The 24330-nt window shown below is 45.5% G+C and overlaps 2 protein-coding genes across 5 annotated transcripts in view; one reads left to right on the top strand and one right to left on the bottom strand.

The window, feature by feature from the left end:
• LOC106590894 (tumor protein D52) overlaps positions 1 to 3042 on the bottom strand; it is a 42880-nt gene extending 39838 nt beyond the window's left edge. The window contains exon 1 of one of the 4 annotated variants that reach the window (XM_045694938.1): positions 2885 to 3042. In XM_045694938.1, coding sequence (XP_045550894.1) covers positions 2885 to 2903 — 19 coding nt within the window. In that variant the 5' untranslated portion in view covers positions 2904 to 3042. Of the gene's footprint in view, positions 1 to 2001; positions 2113 to 2191; positions 2534 to 2884 lie in introns of those variants that run through there. The other 3 variants (XM_045694941.1, XM_045694940.1, XM_045694939.1) reach the window with 3 other exon arrangements.
• A 4228-nt stretch (positions 3043 to 7270) lies between these two features.
• LOC106570561 (zinc finger and BTB domain-containing protein 10) overlaps positions 7271 to 24330 on the top strand; it is a 37856-nt gene continuing 20796 nt past the window's right edge. The window contains exons 1-4 of the mRNA XM_045694932.1: positions 7271 to 8224; positions 16246 to 17290; positions 20349 to 20414; positions 21759 to 21934. Of these exons, the coding sequence (XP_045550888.1) occupies positions 7532 to 8224; positions 16246 to 17290; positions 20349 to 20414; positions 21759 to 21934 (1980 nt within the window). The 5' untranslated portion in view covers positions 7271 to 7531. The remainder of the gene's footprint in view (positions 8225 to 16245; positions 17291 to 20348; positions 20415 to 21758; positions 21935 to 24330) is intronic.

The following is a 24330-nucleotide window of genomic DNA, read 5'->3' as shown; positions in this document are numbered from 1 at the left end:
AACAGCCAACCAAATCATTTCTAGTCATCTCTCCTCCTTCCAGGCTTTTTCATCTTTGAACTTATATTGTGATCGGCATCTACACTTTCATAGTATTACCACAGCCGACAAAACAGTTTGTCTTTCAATCACCTACGTGGGTATAACCAGCGCGATCTGTGTCAGAAATAGAAAGGAGTTCTATTTTAGCCCTTGGCATCGCGTTCCCTGTGGCTCAGTTGGTAGAGCATGGTGTTTGCAACGCCAGCATGGTGGGTTCGATTCCCACGGGTGGCCAGTACAAATAAAAAAAATAATGCATGATATTAAAATGAAATGTACGTATTCACTACTGTAAGTCACTCTGGATAAGAGCGTCTGCTAAATGACTAAAATGTAAAATGCATCGCAGACGCTCGTTGGCGCGCGCAAGCAGTGTGGGTGCAATAATTGAACAACATGGATTTCTACATTTATTTTGTGACGCTCGCTCACGCGACATATCCGGTCTGGTCAGCATGTAAGAGTAGACTAAGTTGTGTAGACTTTAGCCTTTTCACAATCCTGCAATAAAGAGGGGAAGGGGTTCTGGCTCTCTGTTGTATTCTCAAATGAACATTGCCTTTTGGTCTAGTTGTAAGATCTCCAATCTGTATTATTTGATTGTCACTCTCTCAGTATATCAGCAATGTAAATCTGTTTTGCAGCTTATCATATGGCAGGACTATTCAACTGGTGGCCCGCGGGCCAGATCCGGACCGTTTCTAAATTTAGACTGGCCTTTTAATCAATTCTGAACATTAAAAGAAATCCCACACAAATCCAACATTCAGTGCCAAAATGACAAGCACCATTGTGTGGTTTCCATGATAATTTTTTCATCATTTGAATTTATCTCTAGCTTTGTAGTATTTATTGAGATACTTAGTTTTCAGATCATTTAAAAAAATTACCTAATTACTTAAGACAATTTTAATAGTTGTTTAAATAAAATAATTAGCAATGATTATCTAATTTTCAATTATTATCATCAACATGTTTTCATTGCACCTCGACCCGTGTTGGTTGAGCTCCTCCACTTCTTTCCTAATTACTTTCAGCAACATTTCCTTTTAAGAAAAAGTGCTTTATTGGTGGGTGTGCGTTTTTTTTATACAGTTCTTCCGAAGAATAATCGCATGTGGAAAACATCCGGCCCCCCTGCAATTAACCTTTTTTACAACTGGCCCCTGTAAGAATATAGTTGAATAGCCCTGTCAAATGGCATGCATCGCCAATGCTGCCATAGGCCTACAGTATGATGGCATTACTGGCCTAATGGGCATCTGAAGCAGAGAATAGCTAAACTCATTGTTTACATGTTGAGCTGTATGTTCTCAATTTAAAATGTTACCAGTAGACAATGTATATGAGGCAAACCATATACCAGATTTTGTACATGCCTTTAAAGTTCTGACATATAAAATAGTTTAGTGCAAATCCAACCCTTGTAACTTAGGTACATTATGAAAATAAAGAGATGACAATTAGGCTACAGGAGATGAGCATTACAGGTATCATTTTAAGTTCATTACATTTAATTTCATTCATTTTAGCAATATTGCTTTCAAAATGATTGCAGTCGTTCCCATAGATAGTAGTACATGGTTGTTCTGTCTGTGTATCACTGACCCTGAAGAAACTAGGGACTGGGCTAACACAGCTAACCTTTTAAGTAAATAATATGCTGTTTTAATAAACATTTTGTTGGCTTTATAATCGTGTGAGAAAATTAACTAGCTAGTAAGTTAGTTAACCTTGTACGCTACCAAGGTATTTCTGGCTTTTCTCAAAACGAACCTCACTGTGTCTAGCTTCTTGTTGTCCCTTATGCCAGCCTTTACAGTAAAACATCACTTCAGAACCGTCACAAATATTGATATGACCACCACTGTAGACCATTTCTCCCCTGTTGTCACAGATTTAGCTCATCTCGAAATAAAAGCTGGGAAAACCTGCAAACTTTGTAAAAATGTTTGTCACCAGTGTTATGTTGACATCGTTAGTCGTCACACGCGGTCTCTCCCACGACGATAACCTGGACAGCACCGTTGGAGCTCCGCCCGAGTAAAGCGACACTAACCTGGACAGCACCGTTGGAGCTCCGCCCGAGTAAAGCGACACTAACCTGGACAGCACCGTTGGAGCTCCGCCCGAGTAAAGCGACACTAACCTGGACAGCACCGTTGGAGCTCCGCCCGAGTAAAGGCGTTGGACGTGTTGTGAGGCGTCTGTGATTTACACCGGGTTCAAAACCCTCTTTAACTGATTTCTGCAATTAAACCAAAATGATAACGAACCCCGATGGGGTAACCCAGACACGCTACTGGGGGCTATAAAGTTGAAGCATCCGTTAATTAATAAACGTTGCTTTCTCACCACCACATATGGTAGTGGGAGAGGACGGAACTAGGTGAAACTGGGCAGACATTTTGCTAATTTTCTCATAGATGAAACATTTTTATTTCAATAGATTCGTCTGTTGCCAAAACATAAATATGTTACGAACACAACGCACTAAGTTTTAAAGAATTGCGTTTCTGCACACGCGCACTTCACACGTTTCTTAACGGAAATATGTAAATGATGCTGCAACGCGCCAATAGGATCTCGCTAGCTCGTGCTTGCCCACTTCCTTGCTTGTTTTGCTCACTATACTTAATTTGCTCCACTATAAAACGACACAGATGAACTACCTTGGTTACTTATAAATATATTTATGTCTGTGATTGAACTTCCACAGGCTTCCCGGGGCTAGCTTACAGCTAGCTAGCTAACTTTGGTTTAAAACAAACGAAAGTGTTCTAAAATCCTTGTCAGTAATATGAATGTAATTTTGCAATGTATGCTATAGCAAATACATTACCTTGATCTGCTTCCTCCATCTTTACGCTGTATGCTGTTTCTGCTATTGTGTTTTTGGTCAAAAAGCTTGCAGGTTCCCCACTTCGCTCCAGCAATATTGCGCACTTGCATGCTGCTAGGCAGCAGGGGTGGGGCCCTCTGTGACGTCAAGCCGTAGAAAGAGCACGTAGAAGTGTAAACAAGAGCCAGGCACGTGGTTAAAAACTCCACAGTGGTGTAATACAAAGCGGAGTCAAGGAGTTATCCAGCTAACTTGCCTAAATATTCTGAAAAACATGTTTTGGGGGAAAGATAAGCTTGAGATGGGCATGGTCTAATTGAGTCAACAGCCACAAACACATATCGAAGTTTAGCTCACCAAATGAACCAGAAAAGCAACAGTTATTTATTTTTCTGTCTGTTTATCAAAGTTAGCTGGCTAACTCATTGACCCTGGTTTATAGTATACCCCTCACTGCTCCCCAGCCGCGGCTCGAGCCCAGCCCCGCTTCGCACCCCAGTCCAACCGACCCAGCCCTTAGAGCCAATCCTTATCCCGAAGTTACGGATCTGACTTGCCGACTTCCCTTACCTACATTGTTCTAACATGCCAGAGGCTGTTCACCTTGGAGACCTGCTGCGGATATGGGTACGGCCCGGCGCGAGATTTACATCCTCTCCCCCGGATTTTCAAGGGCCAGTGAGAGCTCACTGCATTAATCAAACGATTTATTTCAGCACACAAAACTATCTATTTGGGCTCAAGAGTGGCACAGAGGTCCAAGGCACTGTGTCTCAGTGCTAGAGGCGTCACTACAGACCCTGGTTTGATTCCAGGCTGTATCACAACCGGCCATGATTGGGAGTCCCATAGGGCGGCGCACAATTGGCCCAGCGTCGTTAGGGTTTGGCCGGAGTAGGCCGTTTGCCTAGTTAAATAAAGTTTCAATTAAAAAAAATACTAAATAAACACCAAGCCTGATAAACTAATATTTCACATTTTGTTATGATATATTTCTTCATGTGCATGTAGGATAGCCTAATTGAGGTCTGTCTGAACATACATTCATGGATTTAATGTGTGGCAGACGGATCTTCTAGACTAAGTTCCAATCTGACCTGTAACCTAATTAATAGAAAGACACCCAATATGAGACTTGATTCAGACTATAACCATAGACTTCCTTGACCAGATCCATATATTAATATTTTAAGAAAGATCTAAGTACAGTTCCTTCAGAAAGTATTCATACCCCTTGACTTATTCCACATTTTGTTGTGTTACAGCCTGAATTCCAAATGGATTAAATATATTTTTTATCTCACCCATCTACACACAATACCCCATAATGCCAAAGTGAAAACATGTTTTAAGACATTTTTGCAAAATTATTGAAAATGAAATAGAGAAATATCAAATTTACATAAGTATTCAACCCCCTGAGTCAATACGTGTTAGAATCAACTTTGGCAACGATTACAGCAGTGAGTCTTTCTGGGTAAGTCTCTAAGCGCTTTCCACACCTAGATTGTGCAACATGTGCCCATTATTCTTTTCACAATTCTTCAAGCTCTGCCAAATTTGTTGTTGATCATTGCTAGACAACCATTTTCAGGTTTTGCCATAGATTTTCAAGTAGATTTAAGTCAACAGTAACTCTGCCACTCACTGTCTTCTTGGTAAGCAACTCCAGTGTAGATTTGGCCTTGTGTTTTAGGTTATTGTCCTACTGAAAGTTGAATTAATCTCCCAGTGTCTGATGGAAAGCAGACTGAAGCAGGTTTTCCTCTAGGATTTTGCCTGTGCTTAGCTCCATTACGTTTATTTTTTTATCCTGAAAAGTGATACACCATCGAAAGTGTAAGAACAACTTCACCAGGCTCAAAGGGATATTCAACGTCTGCTTACATTTTTTTTTTTACCCATCTACCAATAGGTGCCCTTCTTTGCGAGCCATTAGAAAACTTCCCTGGTTTTTGTGGTTTAATCTGTGTTGGAAATGTAGTGCTCGAATGAGGGACGTTACAGATAATTGTACTGTATGTATGGGGTACAGAGATGAGGTAGTCATTCAAAAATCATGTTAAACACTATTACTACACACAGAGTGAGTCCATCCACCTTATTATAAAACTTATCAAAATTTTCTCCTGAACTTATTTAGGCTTGCCATTACAAAGGGGTTGATTACTTATTGACTCAAGACATTTCCGCTTTTAATTTTTAATTAATTTGGAGAATTTTTTTTAAAAAACATTATTCCACTTTGATATTGTGGGGTATTGTGTGTAGGTCAGAGACAAAACATATCAATTGATCCCATTTTAAATGCAGGCTGTAACACAACAAAATGTTGAACAAGTCAAAGGGTGTGAATACTTTCTGAAGGCACTAGTGAAAGAGAAGAGGTGTGGCCTTGACACACCTGCCACCATTCATCATTATTGATCTATTCATTTCCATTCAAACAACAACAAAAAGACATGCATTCCAACCACAATTGTGTCAGTAGTTCAACAACACACATTTGAGCCATTTAAATGTAGAGACACTGATTGTTTTGGGCATGCACATTTTATTACCCTCCCTCTGTTTGGATTTAGACCTGACAAGGCTTTAAAAACACATGCCATTACCAGAAGCAGAGTCAAACACTGTGTCCTGGCTTAGTCCTTAATTTACTGACTTTGAAACAGGACACTGAACACTAGTCCTAACAATGCAACTCATTACTCTAACTGTGCTGTCATCTCAGTGAATCATGAAAGGCTTCCACCTGCTGGAGCAGCATAGCAGGAGCAAGTTTCAATGGGATTACATTCTCATAGGCTAGAATAGATCAATATCAATTCCCCTATTTTGTATGGATCTTTAACTTCAATAATCTAGAGGGGAAAAAACAACAGCAATGTAAAATCAGGCCTGACAATTAATGGTTTATGCCAAAACAAATGTTTTATAGACTATTGATGATGTTGATATAAACATATATATATATATTACTATATCATTATACATGTTTAAGCCAATGAATTAGGGCTACTTGTTTTGGTCTATTCATCAATAAAACCTAATTTGAATAGCTAAATATTCCACTTAGTCACATTTGACTGTGTACATTTCCAAGCAATTCATATTTACTTATTTTGATTGTTATTGATTGATGATAACATTATCTCTGATATAGCTGTGGTTTTTCACAAAATGTATTTTAATAAAATATATAGGCTACATTTGGACTAAATGAGTTTGAGTTAATTGTATTATAAGTATATAATAAAGAAAAGGGGTGATATTGGATTACATTTTTTTGTTGTTGAAAATATCGAAATAGTAGTGGGGGAAAAGTTGGTATGCAAAGAACCATGAAAGTGTTAATCATTCCCTAACCCTAGCCTCAACCCTAACACACTGCTAACCTTATGCCTAACCCTAACCTTAAATTAAGACCAAAAACCAGTGGTGTGAAATACTTTAGTAAAAATACTTGAACCACTACTTAAGTCGTTTTTTGGGGGTATCTGTACTTTACTTTGCTGTTTGTTTGATTGAAAAGATTTACTTCACTACATTCCTAAAGAAAATAATGCACGTTTTACTCCATACATTTTCCCTGACACCCAAAAGTACTCGATACATTTTGAATGCTCGTCAGGACATGGCCCAAATTCGCGCACTCAAGAGAACGTCCCTGGTCATGCTTACCCTACTGCCTCTGATCTGTTGGACTCGCTAAACACAAATGCTTTGTTTGTAAGTTATGTCTGAGTGTTGGAGTGTGCCCCCTGGCTATCCACAAATAAATTAAAAACAAGAAAATGGTGCCATCTGGTTTGCTTAATATAATGAATTAGGAATCATTTATACATTTACTTTTGATAGATGAGTGTATTTCAAACCAAATACTTTTAGACTTTTACTCAAGTAGTATTTTACTGGTTGACTTTAACTTAAGTCATTTTCTATTAAGGTATCTTTACTTTTACTCAAGAATGACATTCGGGTACTTTTTCACTGCCCTAAAGCAACAACCACAAAAAAATCTGGAATGTTTACGATATAGCCAATGTTGACTTTGTGCCTGTGGTAACCGGTAGGCTCTGTCACCACCACCACTACACCTTGTGCGTTGGATCACTTGCTGTACCTGTCCATTGGAATTAGTATAAAACAAACACGATAAGCGCACTAGATCTGTTTGACGCAGTTATTTAATACAAGGGGACTGCCAACCCGCTTGGCATGAGGTATGAAAGGAGGACAATGATTTATTGGTTGAAGAGAAGGTAAACATAAGATGAAAAGCACGCGTAAAATGAGCGCAGCCACTCAAACAAAAGACGCCATGCTGTTAACCGCACCCCCCATCTTCCTTTAAATGAGCCCCCAACTACCCCCCTTTCTCTGATCGAGGTGCATTATGGGGAAAGTCGTTGCCATTCGACCTCTGCAAGCCTGCGCGGACGCAGCTAGAACCCTGAAATTCATTATGCGTTTAAAAGCTTTATTTATTTCCGCATAACCTACATACTCTCACCAGGAGGCCAAAGCGGAAAAAACGACAATCAGCCATTTAATTCGGATCCGTAACATATCATACTTAAAGAAATAGAAATTAGTCGGTAGTAATATTGTTAAGAAAGTGGTAAATTTTGATATATTAAGAAAATGTCCGGAGAGAGAAACCGCAGGTCGCTGGCGTTCCGAGGAGGTGGATTAGCGGTAACCAGCTCCAGTGGTGTCGGTGGGGGCAACAGTAACAGCTGGGAGGCCCAGGCCTGTCAAGACCGACATTTGAACGGGAACAGGCCAGATCAAGAAGAGGATAGGGATCTGGGGGCAAAAGGACCATCGCAAGGGAGAGTGGAGGGTGGGGGGTCTGTCAGTGATAGCACAGAACCAGAGGCTGAGGAGGAAGAGGACCCGGAAGGGGGCAACTGGGCATCTGGGGTAGGAGAGGATCGTGTCGGTTGGGTGGCAGTAACTGTCGGAGAAGACGAGTCCAGGGAAGGGAGTAGCCGGACAGCGGGTAACTGCCTGAACAGCGAGGACGGCGCTGACTTGGGCAGCGGGGGCACGGGATCCGAGGACAACAGAGGCGAAGCTGCCGGGAAATCTTGGGTAGAAATGAGACCGCAGACGCTACTCCTGAAACACTCCCAATTCCAAGCTTCATGGCTACAGGAGTTTCCATGGCTCACATTTTGTCAGGAGACGGGACTTATGTCCTGCTCCTGGTGTCACAACATTCCCACTAAAAACAACGACGAGCTGGTCAGAGGTAGTCGAAATTACAAGCGGGCCTTGCTGCTGAGACATCACCTGTCTTCTGAGCACGGGAGGAATGACCCGACGAAGCAGGTAAAGTGTCATCCACTTAATTTCAGTTTTTTCATTTTTAGTTATTTGTAGCTAGTGTTAAAGTTGCGTCAAGTAGTTTATATACTTAATATTGTAGCATAGCTTCCCCGGTATATTATATAAGTAATGCAAACAAATAGCCAGTTTAACCCTAACACTAGCCAATATTATCTGAGAAGGAAAATGGACAAGACAGCTAACCAACTAATTAGCTTGCTAGTTTCTGTTTTAGGCACAGTTGACTTCGAGTAGCTTGCTAGCCGGGCTAGTTCGAGCTAACAGTTCGCTGGCAGTTTCATTTCCCCGCAAGAGGCTATGTAATTTTCTAGTTTGAAACTGACGTTAATGCTTGATAGTAAATGGGAGCTAGCCTGATCCCATGTCAATCTAAGTACCTAACCTTACAGCTAACGTAAATAAAATGTGTTTAATGGTGACGTTACTATAGAAACCAATTACTAGCTAAACAAATCTGTCTAGTTCGAGTTAGCCTGTAGGCCAGTAACCCTGTGAGTCCCATTAGCTTACAGTACTATTCTAAAAGTAATAGGTGGTTAGCTAGCTTCGCTTAATTTACATTTCCATAGCCACAACAACAGTACACATACTAGTTACCAGCAACTACATTGGATGATTGCTAGCTAGAGGTCGCCAAAGGTAAGGGCTTGACCATATTTTTATTTATTTTTCACCTTTATTTAACCAGGTAGGCAAGTTGAGAACAAGTTCTCATTTACAATTGCAACCTCAAGATAAAGAAAAGCAGTTCGACACATATAACAACACAGAGCTACACATGGAGTAAAACAAACATACAGTCAATAATACAGTAGAAAAATAAGTCTATATACAATGTGAGCAAATGAGGTGAGTTAAGGGAGGTAAAGGCAAAAAAGGCCATGTTTGGGGAACTGAACCCCTGCCTACCCAACCAAGCCTCTGTTCTGCTTCAAATGTCATTTTGATGGCTCGCTTACAGTAAAGAGCAGAATGTCCTCTGCCGCATTTCTCCCTTCCTCCCCTTTGGGGCAGTTAAATTAGAGGCATTGTTCAAGATGACCCCCCAAAAATCCACAGATGGTGTGTGATGGCCTAGGTTGAACAGGAGGAGAGGTAAATAAAGTCCCAGTTGCTTACAATGGGACTCTAATTGGTACAATTTTACTCTAATGGGTTCATATGTATGCCAGCAGCATCATGGATCGTCACAGCAACATCTGACCTTGTCACCCCATAAATGTATGGATTAATGGGGGGTATTATGGTATGGTTGTTTCATATCATAGATTTCTATAGCCATACATTGTCGGATTGTATGTAGAGGACAACTGAAACCATTATGCCTTCTTGAAAGACCATCACCAAGGGTTATTTCCCCTGTTAGCTTGATATCAAACATTGATTAGCCTACTTGGTGAAATTACCAATGTGAAAAGGATTAATATATTGATGCAAATTATTCACATAGCTGGAATAGTCCTGACCATAAGACATATAAAACTGCTTCTGGACGAGATTAAACATTCCACTTGTGTAAGAACAAAAACAGACTCTGTTACTACACAATTACTACACAATTACTCAAATCTAACAACAATGTTGTGAATTGTAATTGGGCTGCAGTGTTTTTTTTTTTACACAGGGTTAAAGGGTAATCACAGTGCTCTTAATTCCCCTGACAGCTTGAATCAGAGTCAGGATAGGAAGTGATAAATAGCAATTTGGTGTGTGTGTGTGTGTGTGTGTGTGTGTGTGTGTGTGTGTGTGTGTGTGTGTGTGTGTGTGTGTGTGTGTGTGTGTGTGTGTGTGTGTGTGTGTGTGTGTGTGTGTGTGTGTGTGTGTGTGTGCGTGTCGAACACTACCCCGATCCAACCCAGGGCTCTATATTTACACACACATATATATTTTTACACAAAATAACTACAGATCCCAGTTACCAAATATACAAGAACTACAGATACCAGTTACCAAATTGATATCGATCACTCCCTATCCTGACTCTGATTCAAGCTGTCAGGGGAATTAAGAGCATGTAGCCACACTTTGACTCTTAATTTGTCAGTGAAGTGCAAAAGGATTGGATCACACTGCATGGTTAGTTCCTTCTGTCCGATCCACTAACTTGTACACGTCACTAATTAAGAAGGAAATCCAGTGAGAGGAGAGATTAGAGAAGAAGCAGTAGTCCTCCCTGGAAACAAGACGACCCTGGATGGTTGGTAACAAGGCCCTGGCGTAGGTTTACAAGTTAAAGACAGGGAGGGACACGACAGACACCAACCTGCCTTATCCATTGTGTATTTAAACACTTTGCTATAGCCTAATTTCACGTCGTAGGATATTTTTAGATGGTTTTAGATGGTCTTTAAAATCTCTTAAATTTAAAAAATGTAATTAAGGTTAAAGTTAAATATATGCAAATTAGATTTTCCCTGTGGTGTTTCCCATATATATATATTATAACAGTAGCCTGATACTGTTTGAATATTGACTGTGTGAACTGCATTGTTGCAGCACATGAAATGGCATCCTTATTTTCTTCACCTTATTCCCGATCAAAGTCATGCCCAGCTGCGTGGCTAACCTAACTCGATTACTCAATTAGCTCTGCTATAGAGAAGGCACACAGACCAAAGCAGCTGCGGCTGACTGAGTGTGGATCTTGTACAAGCCTGGGTCTGGGCTGTACAGTCCTCGTACAGAGGTTCTATACAGCACTGGGTTGGGTTGGGGTAGTGTTGGGTTGGGGTAGTGTTGGGTTGGGGTAGGGTTGGGTTGGGGTAGGGTTGGGTTGGGGTAGTGTTGGGTTGGGGTAGTGTTAGGGTAGTGTTGGGTTGGGGTTGAGTTGGGTTGGGGTAGTGTTGGGTTGGGGTAGTGTTGGGTTGGGGTAGTGTTGGGTTGGGGTAGGGTTGGGTTGGGGTAGTGTTGGGTTGGGGTAGTGTTCGGCCAGGGAAGGGGAGAGGGAGATATAATATGACATTTGAAATGTCTTTTCTTTTGGAACTTCTGTAAGTGTGATGTTTACTGTTCATTTTTATTGTTTATTTCACCTTTGTCAAAGCAAGTGAAGTAGATAATAAACAATGTTAACATATGTTTCCCATGCCAATAAAGCCCTTAAATTGAATTGAGAGAATTCTTCCCAGGAATTCTTCAGCCCTATGTGGAGCCCTTTGCATTGTTGGGAGGCCTGGAGCCCCCCTTCCCCTCCACACACCGTAGGGTCATTCACACCGCTGTAGTAGTGTTCTAATGTCTGGGTTAGAGAGGGTGGGGAGCTAGCTGGCCTCAGGATAGGGTTGGTAGATCGATGGTAGAGGAACAGGGGTGTTTGTGTGTATTTGGGGGGTAAGCAGAAATTAGTGGTGTTCCGCTGTCCTCTGTCGTCTCTGAGAACAATGTTACGTCACATCTGCTCATTGTGGGGTTGGAGGTGTGTGTGTGTGTGTGTGTGTGTGTGGCCACATTAACCAGGGCTCTCGTTGCCCGCACGGCCCTTGGTTTGTTTTGGTGTTGTGAGATATCGTTCTGAGAATTCTACTCTAAAGGGAACTGTTTTGTATTTAAACTCCGTTATGGTAAGTGATTATTGTACATCACAGGATATCCATTGGTAGGTAGTTTCAGTCAACTATTTTAATAAAGGCTACATGGATAGTAGGAACCTTACATTTACATTTTAGTCATTTAGCAGACGCTCTTATCCAGAGCGACTTACAGTAGTGAATGCATGCATTTCATACATTTTTTTCCTCGTACTGCATAAGGACGCAGATGGATTATTATTCCACCACTAACTATCTCTAGACCTACAACAAATGGCCACATCACAGAGGTGGATATCGTCACCATGATGTTCTCTTTTGGACCCAGTCAGAGCAGTGTGAGAGACCTGGACATCCAGCAGCACTGCCATCCAGCAGCACTGACACACTGTAACACCTGGCACATCTGGAGAAAGGATGAAGGATGAACTCGAGTGTGGAGCTGGAGCTGATCTTGGACCAGGAGAGAGGAGGGAGTCCTAGCCGGACTCCATACCTCTGTACAGCAGCCTATCTAACATAGCTTACATGCAGTACTGTTGCAGGCCTGTATCAAATCTAATTTATTTATATAGCCCTTCTTACATCAGCTGATATCTCAAAGTGCTGTACAGAAACCCAGCCTAAAACCCCAAACAGCAAGTAATGCAGGTGTAGAAGCACAGTGGCTAGGAAAAACTCCCTAGAAAGGCCGAAACCTAGAGAGGAACCAGGCTATGAGGGGTGGCCAGTCCTCTTCTGGCTGTGCCGGGTGGAGATTATAACAGAACATGGCCAAGATGTTCAAATGTTCATAAATGACCAGCATGGTCAAATAATAATAATCACAGTAGTTGTCGAGGGTGCAACAAGTCAGCACCTCAAGAGTAAATGTCAGTTGGCTTTTCATAGCCGATCATTGAGAGTATCTCTACCGCTCCTGCTGTCTCCAGAGAGTTGAAAACAGCAGGTCTGGGACAGGTAGCACGTCCGGTGAACAGGTCAGGGTTCCATAGCCGCAGGCAGAACAGTTGAAACTGGAGCAGCAGCACGGCCAGGTGGACTGGGGACAGCAAGGAGTCATCATGCCAGGTAGTCCTGAGGCATGGTCCTAGGGCTCAGGTCCTCCTCTGAGAGAAAGAGAGAATTAGAGAGAGCATACTTAAATTCACACAGGACACCGGATAAGACAGGAGAAATACTCCAGATATAAGAGACTGACCCTAGCCCCCCGACACACAAACTACTGCAGCATAAATACTGGAGGCTGAGACAGGATGGGTCAGGAGACACTGTGGCACCCTCCGATGATACCCCCGGACAGGGCCAAACAGGCAGGATATAACGCCACCCACTTTGCCAAGCACAGCCCCCACACCACTAGAGGGATATCTTCAACCACCAACTTACCATCCTGAGACAAGGCCGAGTATAGCCCATAAACCATGTGCCATGGAATCGGTACATAGAAAATGTCCTCGCAACCTTTATGGCATAGCTGTCATGTTTTTGGTCCTTAAATTAAACTGGTTTACTTTTTTTATTTATCACAATTTTTGTCTTTTACGCAGGGCCGGCAGACAAGTTCTTCACCTTCCACTTTGCACTAATGCTGCAATCAGTTGCTTGTAATTTTGGATAGAGCTGACATTTCCATATATTTCTGTTAACTGCATGTGTGACAACTCCACCAGTCCTATTTATGATATAATTTACAAAGATTAAACCCCCCCCCCGAAAACCCCCCCATAATAACGGGTTTTTATCAATTAGTATATTTAAGTTGAACAATTTTAATATTTGTTTGTTCTTTTCTGGTGGACTAAACTGAAATTGCAACCAGCTTTCTATGGCATGTTTTAAAAATAGTGATATTTTGGAGATTTCATTTTCAAATAACTGAAAGTGAGCGGGTGTAATCTCAATGAAGAGAAAAAGGACATTCTTGAACACTGAAAAAGGACATTCTCGAGACATTCTGACTAATCTGCTAGAGAACCAGTTTGGATTGAAGGTTAGTTTATGTAGGACAAGACTATGTGTTGGTGATTTCCCCAGAGATGCTTCATCTACGTGCTCATCCTCCTCCCTCCTTATACACACCTATGACCTCTCCAAATACTACCCATCCTGTTGGGGTAAAAAAATAAAGTGACCGACTCTCTGGCATTGAGCCCATTGTATGGTGGTGTGGATGATGATGGAATCATTCTGCCTTTTCCTTCCTTCCTGTTATCCTATTCAGGGCTTAGCCCCTCTTAGAGAGCCACGTGCACCCTGTCTTACCAAGCATGCAAACACATACGCGCACACGCACACACTCACATTAGGGCCTTTATGGTTAAGTGGGAGCAGAGTTAGAGCAGAGGAGACACAGAGGAGCCAGGCTTTAGCTGCTGTGTGTAATAAGTGAGTGCAGGGCCATACAAAGAGGCCCCAGTGAGGTACTGAACAATGAGCCTGGAGGAGAGGGCCTGTTATTAGAAATGGGGTGACCAGTCTCTCTCCCCCCCGCGGTCTTGCGTTGCGTTAGCTAGCATTAAGAGAGAGTCATCCTGCCTGCTTGGACAAGGGCATCCAGTCAGAGTAGGGGGGTAAGCACCTCCGAGGGCAGAGTAGGGGTGTAGGGACCTCCGAAGGCAGAGTAATGAATTTAGTCTGATGAATTTAGTCACCCCAGCTGGGGTGGGGGGGTGCAGGGCTCAGGATTAGGACAACTGCTGTGCAATTTCTTACGAGGCAGAAATGTATGTAGCCAGTGTGTTAGTGTAGTAACTGTTCAGCCAGTGCTGTGTTCTGCTTCGTACCAACTTGGTCTGCTGCCCTGGTTGGAGAAACTCCCATGGAGGATGAGGTTGAAGGGAGGATAGGGGAGATGGAGGCAGAAGGAGGAGGGGTTTCTCTCCCATCAGCCATCACAGTGACAGGTAGCAGGGTAGTTAGATCTGTCTCTGTCCGTCATGGTTGATTGTTAGTTGACTCTATGGGCCGCTTTCACAGATCCAGATGAAGTCCTATTGTTGTACTAAAACACATGTTTATGCTTTCTCAATAGAAAGAGTACTGAACTCGATAGGAAATAAATAGATCATCTGGATCTGGGTGACCTGCACCGTCATCTGGGTGACCTGCACCGTCATCTGGGTGACCTGCACCGTCATCTGGGTGACCTGCACCGTCATCTGGGTGACCTGCACCGTCATCTGGATCTGGGTGACCTGCACCGTCATCTGGGTGACCTGCACCGTCATCTGGGTGACCTGCACCGTCATCTGGGTGACCTGCACCGTCATCTGGATCTGGGTGACCTGCACCGTCATCTGGATCTGGGTGACCTGCACCGTCATCTGGGTGACCTGCACCGTCATCTGGGTGACCTGCACCGTCATCTGGGTGACCTGCACCGTCATCTGGATCTGGGTGACCTGCACCGTCATCTGGGTGACCTGCACCGTCATCTGGGTGACCTGCACCGTCATCTGGGTGACCTGCACCGTCATCTGGATCTGGGTGACCTGCACCGTCATCTGGGTGACCTGCACCGTCATCTGGATCTGGGTGACCTGCACCGTCATCTGGGTGACCTGCACCGTCATCTGGATCTGGGTGACCTGCACCGTCATCTGGGTGACCTGCACCGTCATCTGGACCGTCATCTGGGTGACCTGCACCGTCATCTGGGTGACCTGCACCGTCATCTGGATCTGGGTGACCTGCACCGTCATCTGGATCTGGGTGACCTGCACCGTCATCTGGGTGACCTGCACCGTCATCTGGGGGACCTGCACCGTCATCTGGATCTGGGGGACCTGCACCGTCATCTGGATCTGGGTGACCTGCACCGTCATCTGGATCTGGGGGACCTGCACCGTCATCTGGATCTGGGGGACCTGCACCGTCATCTGGATCTGGGTGACCTGCACCGTCATCTGGATCTGGGTGACCTGCACCGTCATCTGGGTGACCTGCACCGTCATCTGGGTGACCTGCACCGTCATCTGGGTGACCTGCACCGTCATCTGGGTGACCTGCACCGTCATCTGGGTGACCTGCACCGTCATCTGGATCTGGGTGACCTGCACCGTCATCTGGGTGACCTGCACCGTCATCTGGGTGACCTGCACCGTCATCTGGGTGACCTGCACCGTCATCTGGGTGACCTGCACCGTCATCTGGGTGACCTGCACCGTCATCTGGGTGACCTGCACCGTCATCTGGATAGTTGGGAGTAACCGTGACCCAAGCTGCTCTCTCATGACAACAGTGTATTCACCTACTTTAGAGTAGTAGTAGTAGCAGTAGTAATAGTAGTAGCAGCAGCAGTAGTAGAAGGCTTTCCTACATTTCCAGTTTCCGCCAGGTAAAGCAACCCCACACCTTCAACTCACCTCCCCCATTATGGAGCCAGTCAGACCAGTTTCACCCCTGCCAGGTGCACCCCTGTCCTTTGTCCCTTGCCAATAATCGTGTGTGTGTGTGTGTGTGTGTGTTTACCAGGAGCTGGAGCGGCCTGGCTGTGAGGACCCCCCCCAGGGGACAGACATGGAGACAGAAGACTACTACAGTAATAACAAACCTAACCAGGACTCGTACTGCTACCAGCTGCTGCAGGAACTGGACAAACAACGCAAGGGAGGAATCCTGTGTGATGTGAACATCGTTGTGAGTGGAGAGGTGTTCCGGGCGCACAAGAACATCCTCGTGGCCGGGAGCCGTTACTTCAAGACCCTCTACTGCCTGACCAAGAGCGAGAACTCCTCCTCCACTTCCTCATCCTCGCCATCTGACCAGACGACCACAGTCACCGTCACCCATCTCGACGTGGCGGCCGGGGCGGGGTTCTCAGTCATCCTGGACTTCCTGTATAGCGGTAACCTCCTACTGACCAGTCAGAACGCCATCGAGGTGATGTCCATGGCCTCTTTCCTCCAGATGACGGAGGTGGTGGGATCGTGTCGTGCGTTCATCAAGGAAGCCCTCAACATCAGCATCAAGCAGGAAGCCCCCGACTCAGTGGTGGTGGACTACAACAAGAGGAGAACGGTGGCCAAAGACGGAGCAGGACAGGTGGGCTCGGACGGCAGCACCAACAAGAAGCCTGGATGTAACTTCTGGGCCACCAGCATCCTGTCCAAGCTGTCGATAAAAGCCAGTGGTCATGTCAACAATGGGGACCAGGTAGGGGGAGGCAGCGTGAAGGAGGAGCCCAGTGATGTGATGGTATCTGCGGGGGAGGGCTGCGCCCTGGGGAGCTCCGGCTGGGGCTGTGAGAACTCGGCTGAGAACGAGCCTCCGAGCGTTCCGGGGCCGGTGTTCGTCTGGAACGAGCCGGCTCCCGGGGCAGCGGCGGGCGGGCCGGTGGTGGTGAAGCGGGAAGATCAGAAGGTGGAGCCGGGGAGCGGGCGGAGGAAAAAACAGATCACACGGCGGTTCGTCTACAACATCCCACCGGAGTCGGAGGAAAGGTTTGACGAGGGGATGTTCATCCAGCCCTCAGCCTCCTACCCCAGGGAGGACTTCTCCTTCCTCTCTGAGAACGCCGGTACGTCACCTCACCCTCCTCTCACTCACACCTGCAGATCTTTAGGTAGCCAATGGTCAGACCAACAGTTCGATACAATACAACTTTATTGTTCAACTGCACTACACTCAATCGCCCCATAGACAACACATAAACAACCAACAGTTCTTTAGATGACAAAACAGCGGGCCTGTTTTAGTGAATGTGTACATCCTAGTATTTTGTCTCTAGTTCCTAGACTGACATGGTATGACGACCATACCTCTAGTCATGGCATTTAGAGTTTGTAGAAGTCTGAGTTAGTTCAGAGTTTAGCTCTGTTCCACAGTCATAGAGAGAGTACAGTATCTAGCTACCTGGTCCAACACTGACTGGACCTGGCAGCCAGCTAGGGCTAGCCAGCCTCTCTCTCAGCTATGGATGGCAGAGAGGGTGACTAGAGAGAGTGACAATACCCAGAGCAGTTCAGAAACTAGTTGAAATCATTTCAAATACTTTATCTGTGCTCAATTGAGCTTGCCTGGCTTAATGGACCAAAAGAATAATCCTAAAACTGCAAAACCCGCCCATCTGGCACTTCAGGCAGGCTTGAGATAACGTTCAAAGGGTTTGAAAGATTTCAAATAGTATTTGAACCCAGGTCTGATCCGAAGTGAATGCATTCATATATGATTATGGACAGCGTTTTTAAGCCGGTCCACTTCTCTTCTCGCCCTGCCGCCCCATACCACAGAAACCCTGGGTAATCTCTAAGTCTATGAGCCTGTCACACACACACACACACACACACACACACACACACACACACACACACACACACACACACACACACAGAGTCCCAGCTCTGCCCCATTAAGCAGTGTGCTGTATGGAATGATATGATGTATTAAGTGGGAGGGGGTTCACTCCTAATGCAGGGGAAACATTCTTCCTTTGGGCTTCTTTAAACACAACTGATCTGAGCTCATGTTCCTGAACCACTTTAATTTAGAGAGGGGTGTTCCAGTAACGTCTGTCTCATCATTAATGCAACAACATCATTCCCTAATTTGGCACTTCGACATCTCCCGTTCTCTCCGTCTCTTCAGCCAATCAGAGAAAAATTCCTTCTGAAGTAGTAGTGAACTGTAGTAGTATGGATTACTATGAGGAGAAGCTGCTGTTTAGCATGGCTGAGCTCTGTAGTAGTATGGATTACTATGAGGAGAAGCTGCTGTTTAGCATGGCTGAGCTCTGTAGTAGTATGGATTACTATGAGGAGAAGCTGCTGTTTAGCATGGCTGAGCTCTGTAGTAGTATGGATTACTATGAGGAGAAGCTGCTGTTTAGCATGGCTGAGCTCTGTAGTAGTATGGATTACTATGAGGAGAAGCTGCTGTTTAGCATGGCTGAGCACTGTAGAGGCCTGGAATCGTGTTCATTAGGGCACAGCGTTTTAAAACATTTTGTAACACGCAATGAAAATGATAATTTCCTATTGAACAGGTCTCGATAGTCTCTCCCTGTTCCAGTCTGTTCTCTTATGCTTGGTGTCAGAAAAACAGGAGCTATGCTTTAGGTGAACCACAGGGCCACCCCCACACCCCCTGCTTTACTATAGCAGAGCTGCTGGATTCATGGCAATAAATTCTTGGTTCCTCTCCAAACAAGGCTGTTGGATTGTTTAAAAGGGCGAGCTGCTTGGTTTCTGCCTCTTTACACACACACAATAAATAACTCCCCTCAATCCCTATGAGATGCTAAACTTTTAAGGTCTGACCCTCTCTCCCTCCCTAATCCCCCACTAATGCACTGGGGCTGTCCTCGCCATTCCAAATATTGACCCAGGCAGGCAGGCAGGCACGCAGGCAGGCTTGCAGGCAGAATAGAGAATGAGACTGGTGGTCAGGTTCTTAACAATAGGTTCTGAGGGCTCTGAGTGCCAGGCCCAGAGCTAGGGCTAATTAAGCCTGTTCAATGATCCTAAGTGAGGGGCTGAGGGCTCCATCCTGTGATTCACATATTAATCCACAGCCCAGTGGGAGAGGCTGCTGAACACGCTGTCCTGGCTAGAAGAAGTGTACCTACATACAGTAGCAGACAGGCAGGCTAGGGAATGGATGACAGAGCACGGGCAGCACCAGGGTCGTGTACATCTGGGATTAGGCACCAGGGTCGTGTTCATCTGGGATTAGGCACTAGGGTCGTGTTCATCTGGGATTAGGCACCAGGGTCGCGTACATCTGGGATTAGGCACCAGGGTCGCGTACATCTGGGATTAGGCACCAGGGTCGCGTACATCTGGGATTAGGCACCAGGGTCGCGTACATCTGGGATTAGGCACCAGGGTCGCGTACATCTGGGATTAGGCACCAGGGTCGTGTTCGTCTGGGATTAGGCACCAGGGTCGTGTTCATCTGGGATTAGGCACTAAAATCGTGTTCATAATGGATTAGGCACTAAAATCGTGTTCATAATGGATTAGGCACTAAAGTCGTGTTCATAATGGATTAGGCACTAAAGTCGTGTTCATGTGGGATTAGGCACTAGGGTCGTGTTCATAATGGGTTTAGGCACCAGGGTCGTGTTCATAATGGGATTAGGCACCAGGGTCGTGTTCATAATGGGATTAGGCACCAGGGTCGTGTTCATAATGGGATTAGGCACCAGGGTCGCGTTCATAATGGGATTAGGCACCAGGGTCGCGTTCATAATGGGATTAGGCACCAGGGTCGCGTTCATAATGGGATTAGGCACCAGGGTCGCGTTCATGTGGGATTAGGCACCAGGGTCGTGTTCATAATGGGATTAGGCACCAGGGTCGTGTTCATAATTGGATTAGGCACCAGGGTCGTGTTCATCTGGGATTAGGCACCAAACGGAAAGAACGAAAGCAGACTGAAACATGGAGTGTCTACCTCAACGACTTTTCAAATAAGAAACAAAATGTTTGTTCTGACTTAGTTTTAAACCGTTGTACTACAGGTGTGCCCAGCTGAACAAGACCCTGGGGTAGGTGGGGCCTGGTGTTTGTCTCCCCCCACCCAAAGCTTTCAGACCCTCTAATCATGTCTTTGTTCCTCCTCTCCTCCTCTCACAGAACTGGCCAATCAGTTCCAATACAGCCTCCTACAAGAGTCCGAGCAAGGGGAGTCCTGGGAGAATGGTAAGGGTTGTGTTCTCCTGTAATTATACCATGTAGTAGATGGCCCAGAGTCAGATATATGTTCAGACTTCCTGATTCGATATTACTAAACACATTCTTATGACAGATTTGTTTTCACACCTTATGTCATGAACCTAATTCAGTGGTTGGTTAAAATGATGATGATCAAAGATGTGAATACTTCCGGTATTGTAGGTTGTTCTGGATAGGAGATAAATGACTAACGCAGATATCCCCCAAGATGGTGGTGTGAATAGCACGTTAGCCAGTTGAACACAGCACACAGGTGACCTGCTTTTCCTCAGCCCCCTGGCAACCTGGCCTGCTTGACAACGCTTTTGTTTAGGGCGTCTTGGCTCAAACAAAGACAAAGGCAGGGCCCTATCATTCAGCTGTCTGTGATGTGAACCTAACCAGCCAAATCTATAGTTTGACTACAGTCACATCTACAGTTGTCCCTTAGGTGGTTAGGAGGGTGTTACGATGTCACTACACATTTCTCACATACTAGATTTGTCAAACATCTTTCACAGTTGTGTAAATTGGTTATGGAGGCTGTACTATTTGAAGACTTTAGCCTGTGTTGATCTTCTGTTAATAGCAGCTGAGGTACAGCATTTTCTGAGACATTCTTTCCTAACTACACGTGGAATATTTTAGGTCAGTGTGTTAATGGTAAAAGTCGTTTTTGGTAGAGAAATCAAATGATACTTATTTTGTTACTCCCTAGGCAGTAGTGTAGCCATGACAACACGACAGTTTAGTATTTAACCGTTTCTGAGTGTTTTTCCTTCCCATAAACATCATAGTAAACAGGATATCCTTTCACTGAGGATTCAAACACACCCGACCCCTCATCCCACCACCACACCCAACGACCCCTCATCCCACCACCACACCCAACGACCCCTCATCCCACCACCACACCCAACGACCCCTCATCCCACCACCACACCCAACGACCCCTCATCCCACCACCACACCCAACGACCCCTCGTCCCACCACCACACCCAACGACCCCTCGTCCCACCACCACACCCAACGACCCCTCGTCCCACCACCACACCCAACGACCCCTCGTCCCACCACCACACCCAACGACCCCTCGTCCCACCACCACACCCAACGACCCCTCATCCCACCACCACACCCAACGACCCCTCGTCCCACAACTCCTCTTTTTTATTGGGAAGTGAAGAACCAATGGGTTCTACCGCCAGAGACTGGGGCAGCTCTACAAATGACTGCCCCCAATTCTGCTCTTCCATTATCTGTGTCAATGTGGGTTTGAGCCACTGTTTAGAAAGCAACCTCGTGCCTGATACATGGTGTGTTTCTCTCAGGCGAGTCGTCCAACATAGCCCTGAATAAGCTCAAGTGTCCCCACTGTAACTACATCGCCAAGCACCGGAGAACACTAAAGAGGCACCTCATCATTCACTCCGGCGTCCGCTCCTTCAGCTGCGACATCTGTGGCAAGCTGTTCACCCGCAGAGAGCACGTCAAGAGACATTCCCTGGTAAGACCCTACACCCTACCCTAACTGTTCATTCCCTGCTATCACCCTACCCTAACTGTTCATTCCCTGGTTAGACCCTACCCTAACTGTTCATTCCCTGGTTAGACCCTACCCTAACTGTTCATTCCCTGGTTAGACCCTACCCTAACTGTTCATTCCCTGGTTAGACCCTACCCTAACTGTTCATTCCCTGGTTAGACCCTACCCTAACTGTTCATTCCCTGGTTAGATCCTACCCTAACTGTTCATTCCCTGGTAAGACCCTCACCCTACCCTAACTGTTCATTCCCTGGTTAGACCCTACCCTAACTGTTCATTCCCTGGTTATACCCTACCCTAACTGTTCATTCCCTGGTTAGACCCTACCCTAACTGTTCATTCCCTGCTTAGACCCTACCCTAACTGTTCATTCCCTGGTTAGACCCTACCCTAACTGTTCATTCCCTGGTTAGACCCTACCCTAACTGTTCATTCCCTGGTATCACCCTACCCTAACTGTTCATTCCCTGGTTAGACCCTACCCTAACTGTTCATTCCCTGGTTAGACCCTACCCTAACTGTTCATTCCCTGGTTAGACCCTACCCTAACTGTTCATTCCAGACCCTACCCTAACTGTTCATTCCATACCCTACCCTAACTGTTCATTCCAGACCCTACCCTAACTGTTCATTCCAGACCCTACCCTAACTGTTCATTCCCTGGTTATACCCTGCCCTAACTGTTCATTCCCTGGTTAGACCCTACCCTAACTGTTCATTCCCTGGTTAGACCCTACCCTAACTGTTCATTCCCTGGTTAGACCCTACCCTAACTGTTCATTCCCTGGTTAGACCCTACCCTAACTGTTCATTCCCTGGTTAGACCCTACCCTAACTGTTCATTCCCTGGTTAGACCCTACCCTAACTGTTCATTCCCTGGTTAGACCCTACCCTAACTGTTCATTCCCTGGTTAGACCCTACCCTAACTGTTCATTCCCTGGTTAGACCCTACCCTAACTGTTCATTCCCTGGTTAGACCCTACCCTAACTGTTCATTCCCTGGTATCACCCTACCCTAACTGTTCATTCCCTGGTATCACCCTACCCTAACTGTTCATTCCCTGGTATCACCCTACCCTAACTGTTCATTCCCTGGTATCACCCTACCCTAACTGTTCATTCCCTGGTATCACCCTACCCTAACTGTTCATTCCCTGGTATCACCCTACCCTAACTGTTCATTCCCTGGTATTACCCTACCCTAACTGTTCATTCCCTGGTATTACCCTACCCTAACTGTTCATTCCCTGGTTAGACCCTACCCTAACTGTTCATTCCCTGGTTAGACCCTACCCTAACTGTTAGTTCCCTGGTTAGACCCTACCCTAACTGTTAGTCCCTGGTTAGACCCTACACCCTCTAGCCCCACGGTAGCTCAGTTGGTAGAGCATGGCGCTTGCAACGCCAGGGTTGTGGGTTCAATTCCCACGGGGGGCCAGTATTTAAAAAAAAATGTAATAAAATGTATGCACTCTACTGTAAGTCGCTCTGGATAAGAGTGTCTGCTAAATTACTAAAATGTAAAATGTAAAAATACCCTAACTGTTCATTCCCTGGTTACACCCTACCCTAACTGTTCATTCCCTGGTTTCACCCTACCCTAACTGTTCATTCCCTGGTTAGACCCTACCCTAACTGTTCATTCCCTGGTTAGACCCTACCCTAACTGTTCATTCCCTGGTTAGACCCTACCCTAACTGTTCATTCCCTGGTTAGACCCTACCCTAACTGTTCATTCCCTGGTTAGACCCTACCCTAACTGTTCATTCCCTGGTATCACCCTACCCTAACTGTTCATTCCCTGGTATCACCCTACCCTAACTGTTCATTCCCTGGTTAGACCCTACCCTAACTGTTCATTCCCTGGTTAGACCCTACCCTAACTGTTCATTCCCTGGTTAGACCCTACCCTAACTGTTCATTCCCTGGTATCACCCTACCCTAACTGTTCATTCCCTGGTATCACCCTACCCTAACTGTTCATTCCCTGGTATCACCCTACCCTAACTGTTCATTCCCTGGTTAGACCCTACCCTAACTGTTCATTCCCTGGTTAGACCCTACCCTAACTGTTCATTCCCTGGTTATACCCTACCCTAACTGTTCATTCCCTGGTTAGACCCTACCCTAACTGTTCATTCCAGACCCTACCCTAACTGTTCATTCCAGACCCTACCCTAACTGTTCATTCCAGACCCTACCCTAACTGTTCATTCCCTGGTTAGACCCTACCCTAACTCTTCATTCCCTGGTTAGACCCTACCCTAACTCTTCATTCCCTGGTTAGACCCTACCCTAACTCTTCATTCCCTGGTTAGACCCTACCCTAACTCTTCATTCCCTGGTTAGACCCTA

This window comes from Salmo salar, chromosome ssa14, assembly GCF_905237065.1.
Source record: "Salmo salar chromosome ssa14, Ssal_v3.1, whole genome shotgun sequence".
In the NCBI taxonomy this organism is placed as follows: Eukaryota; Metazoa; Chordata; class Actinopteri; order Salmoniformes; family Salmonidae; genus Salmo; species Salmo salar.
This window is presented reverse-complemented; position numbering and strand designations above follow the sequence as displayed.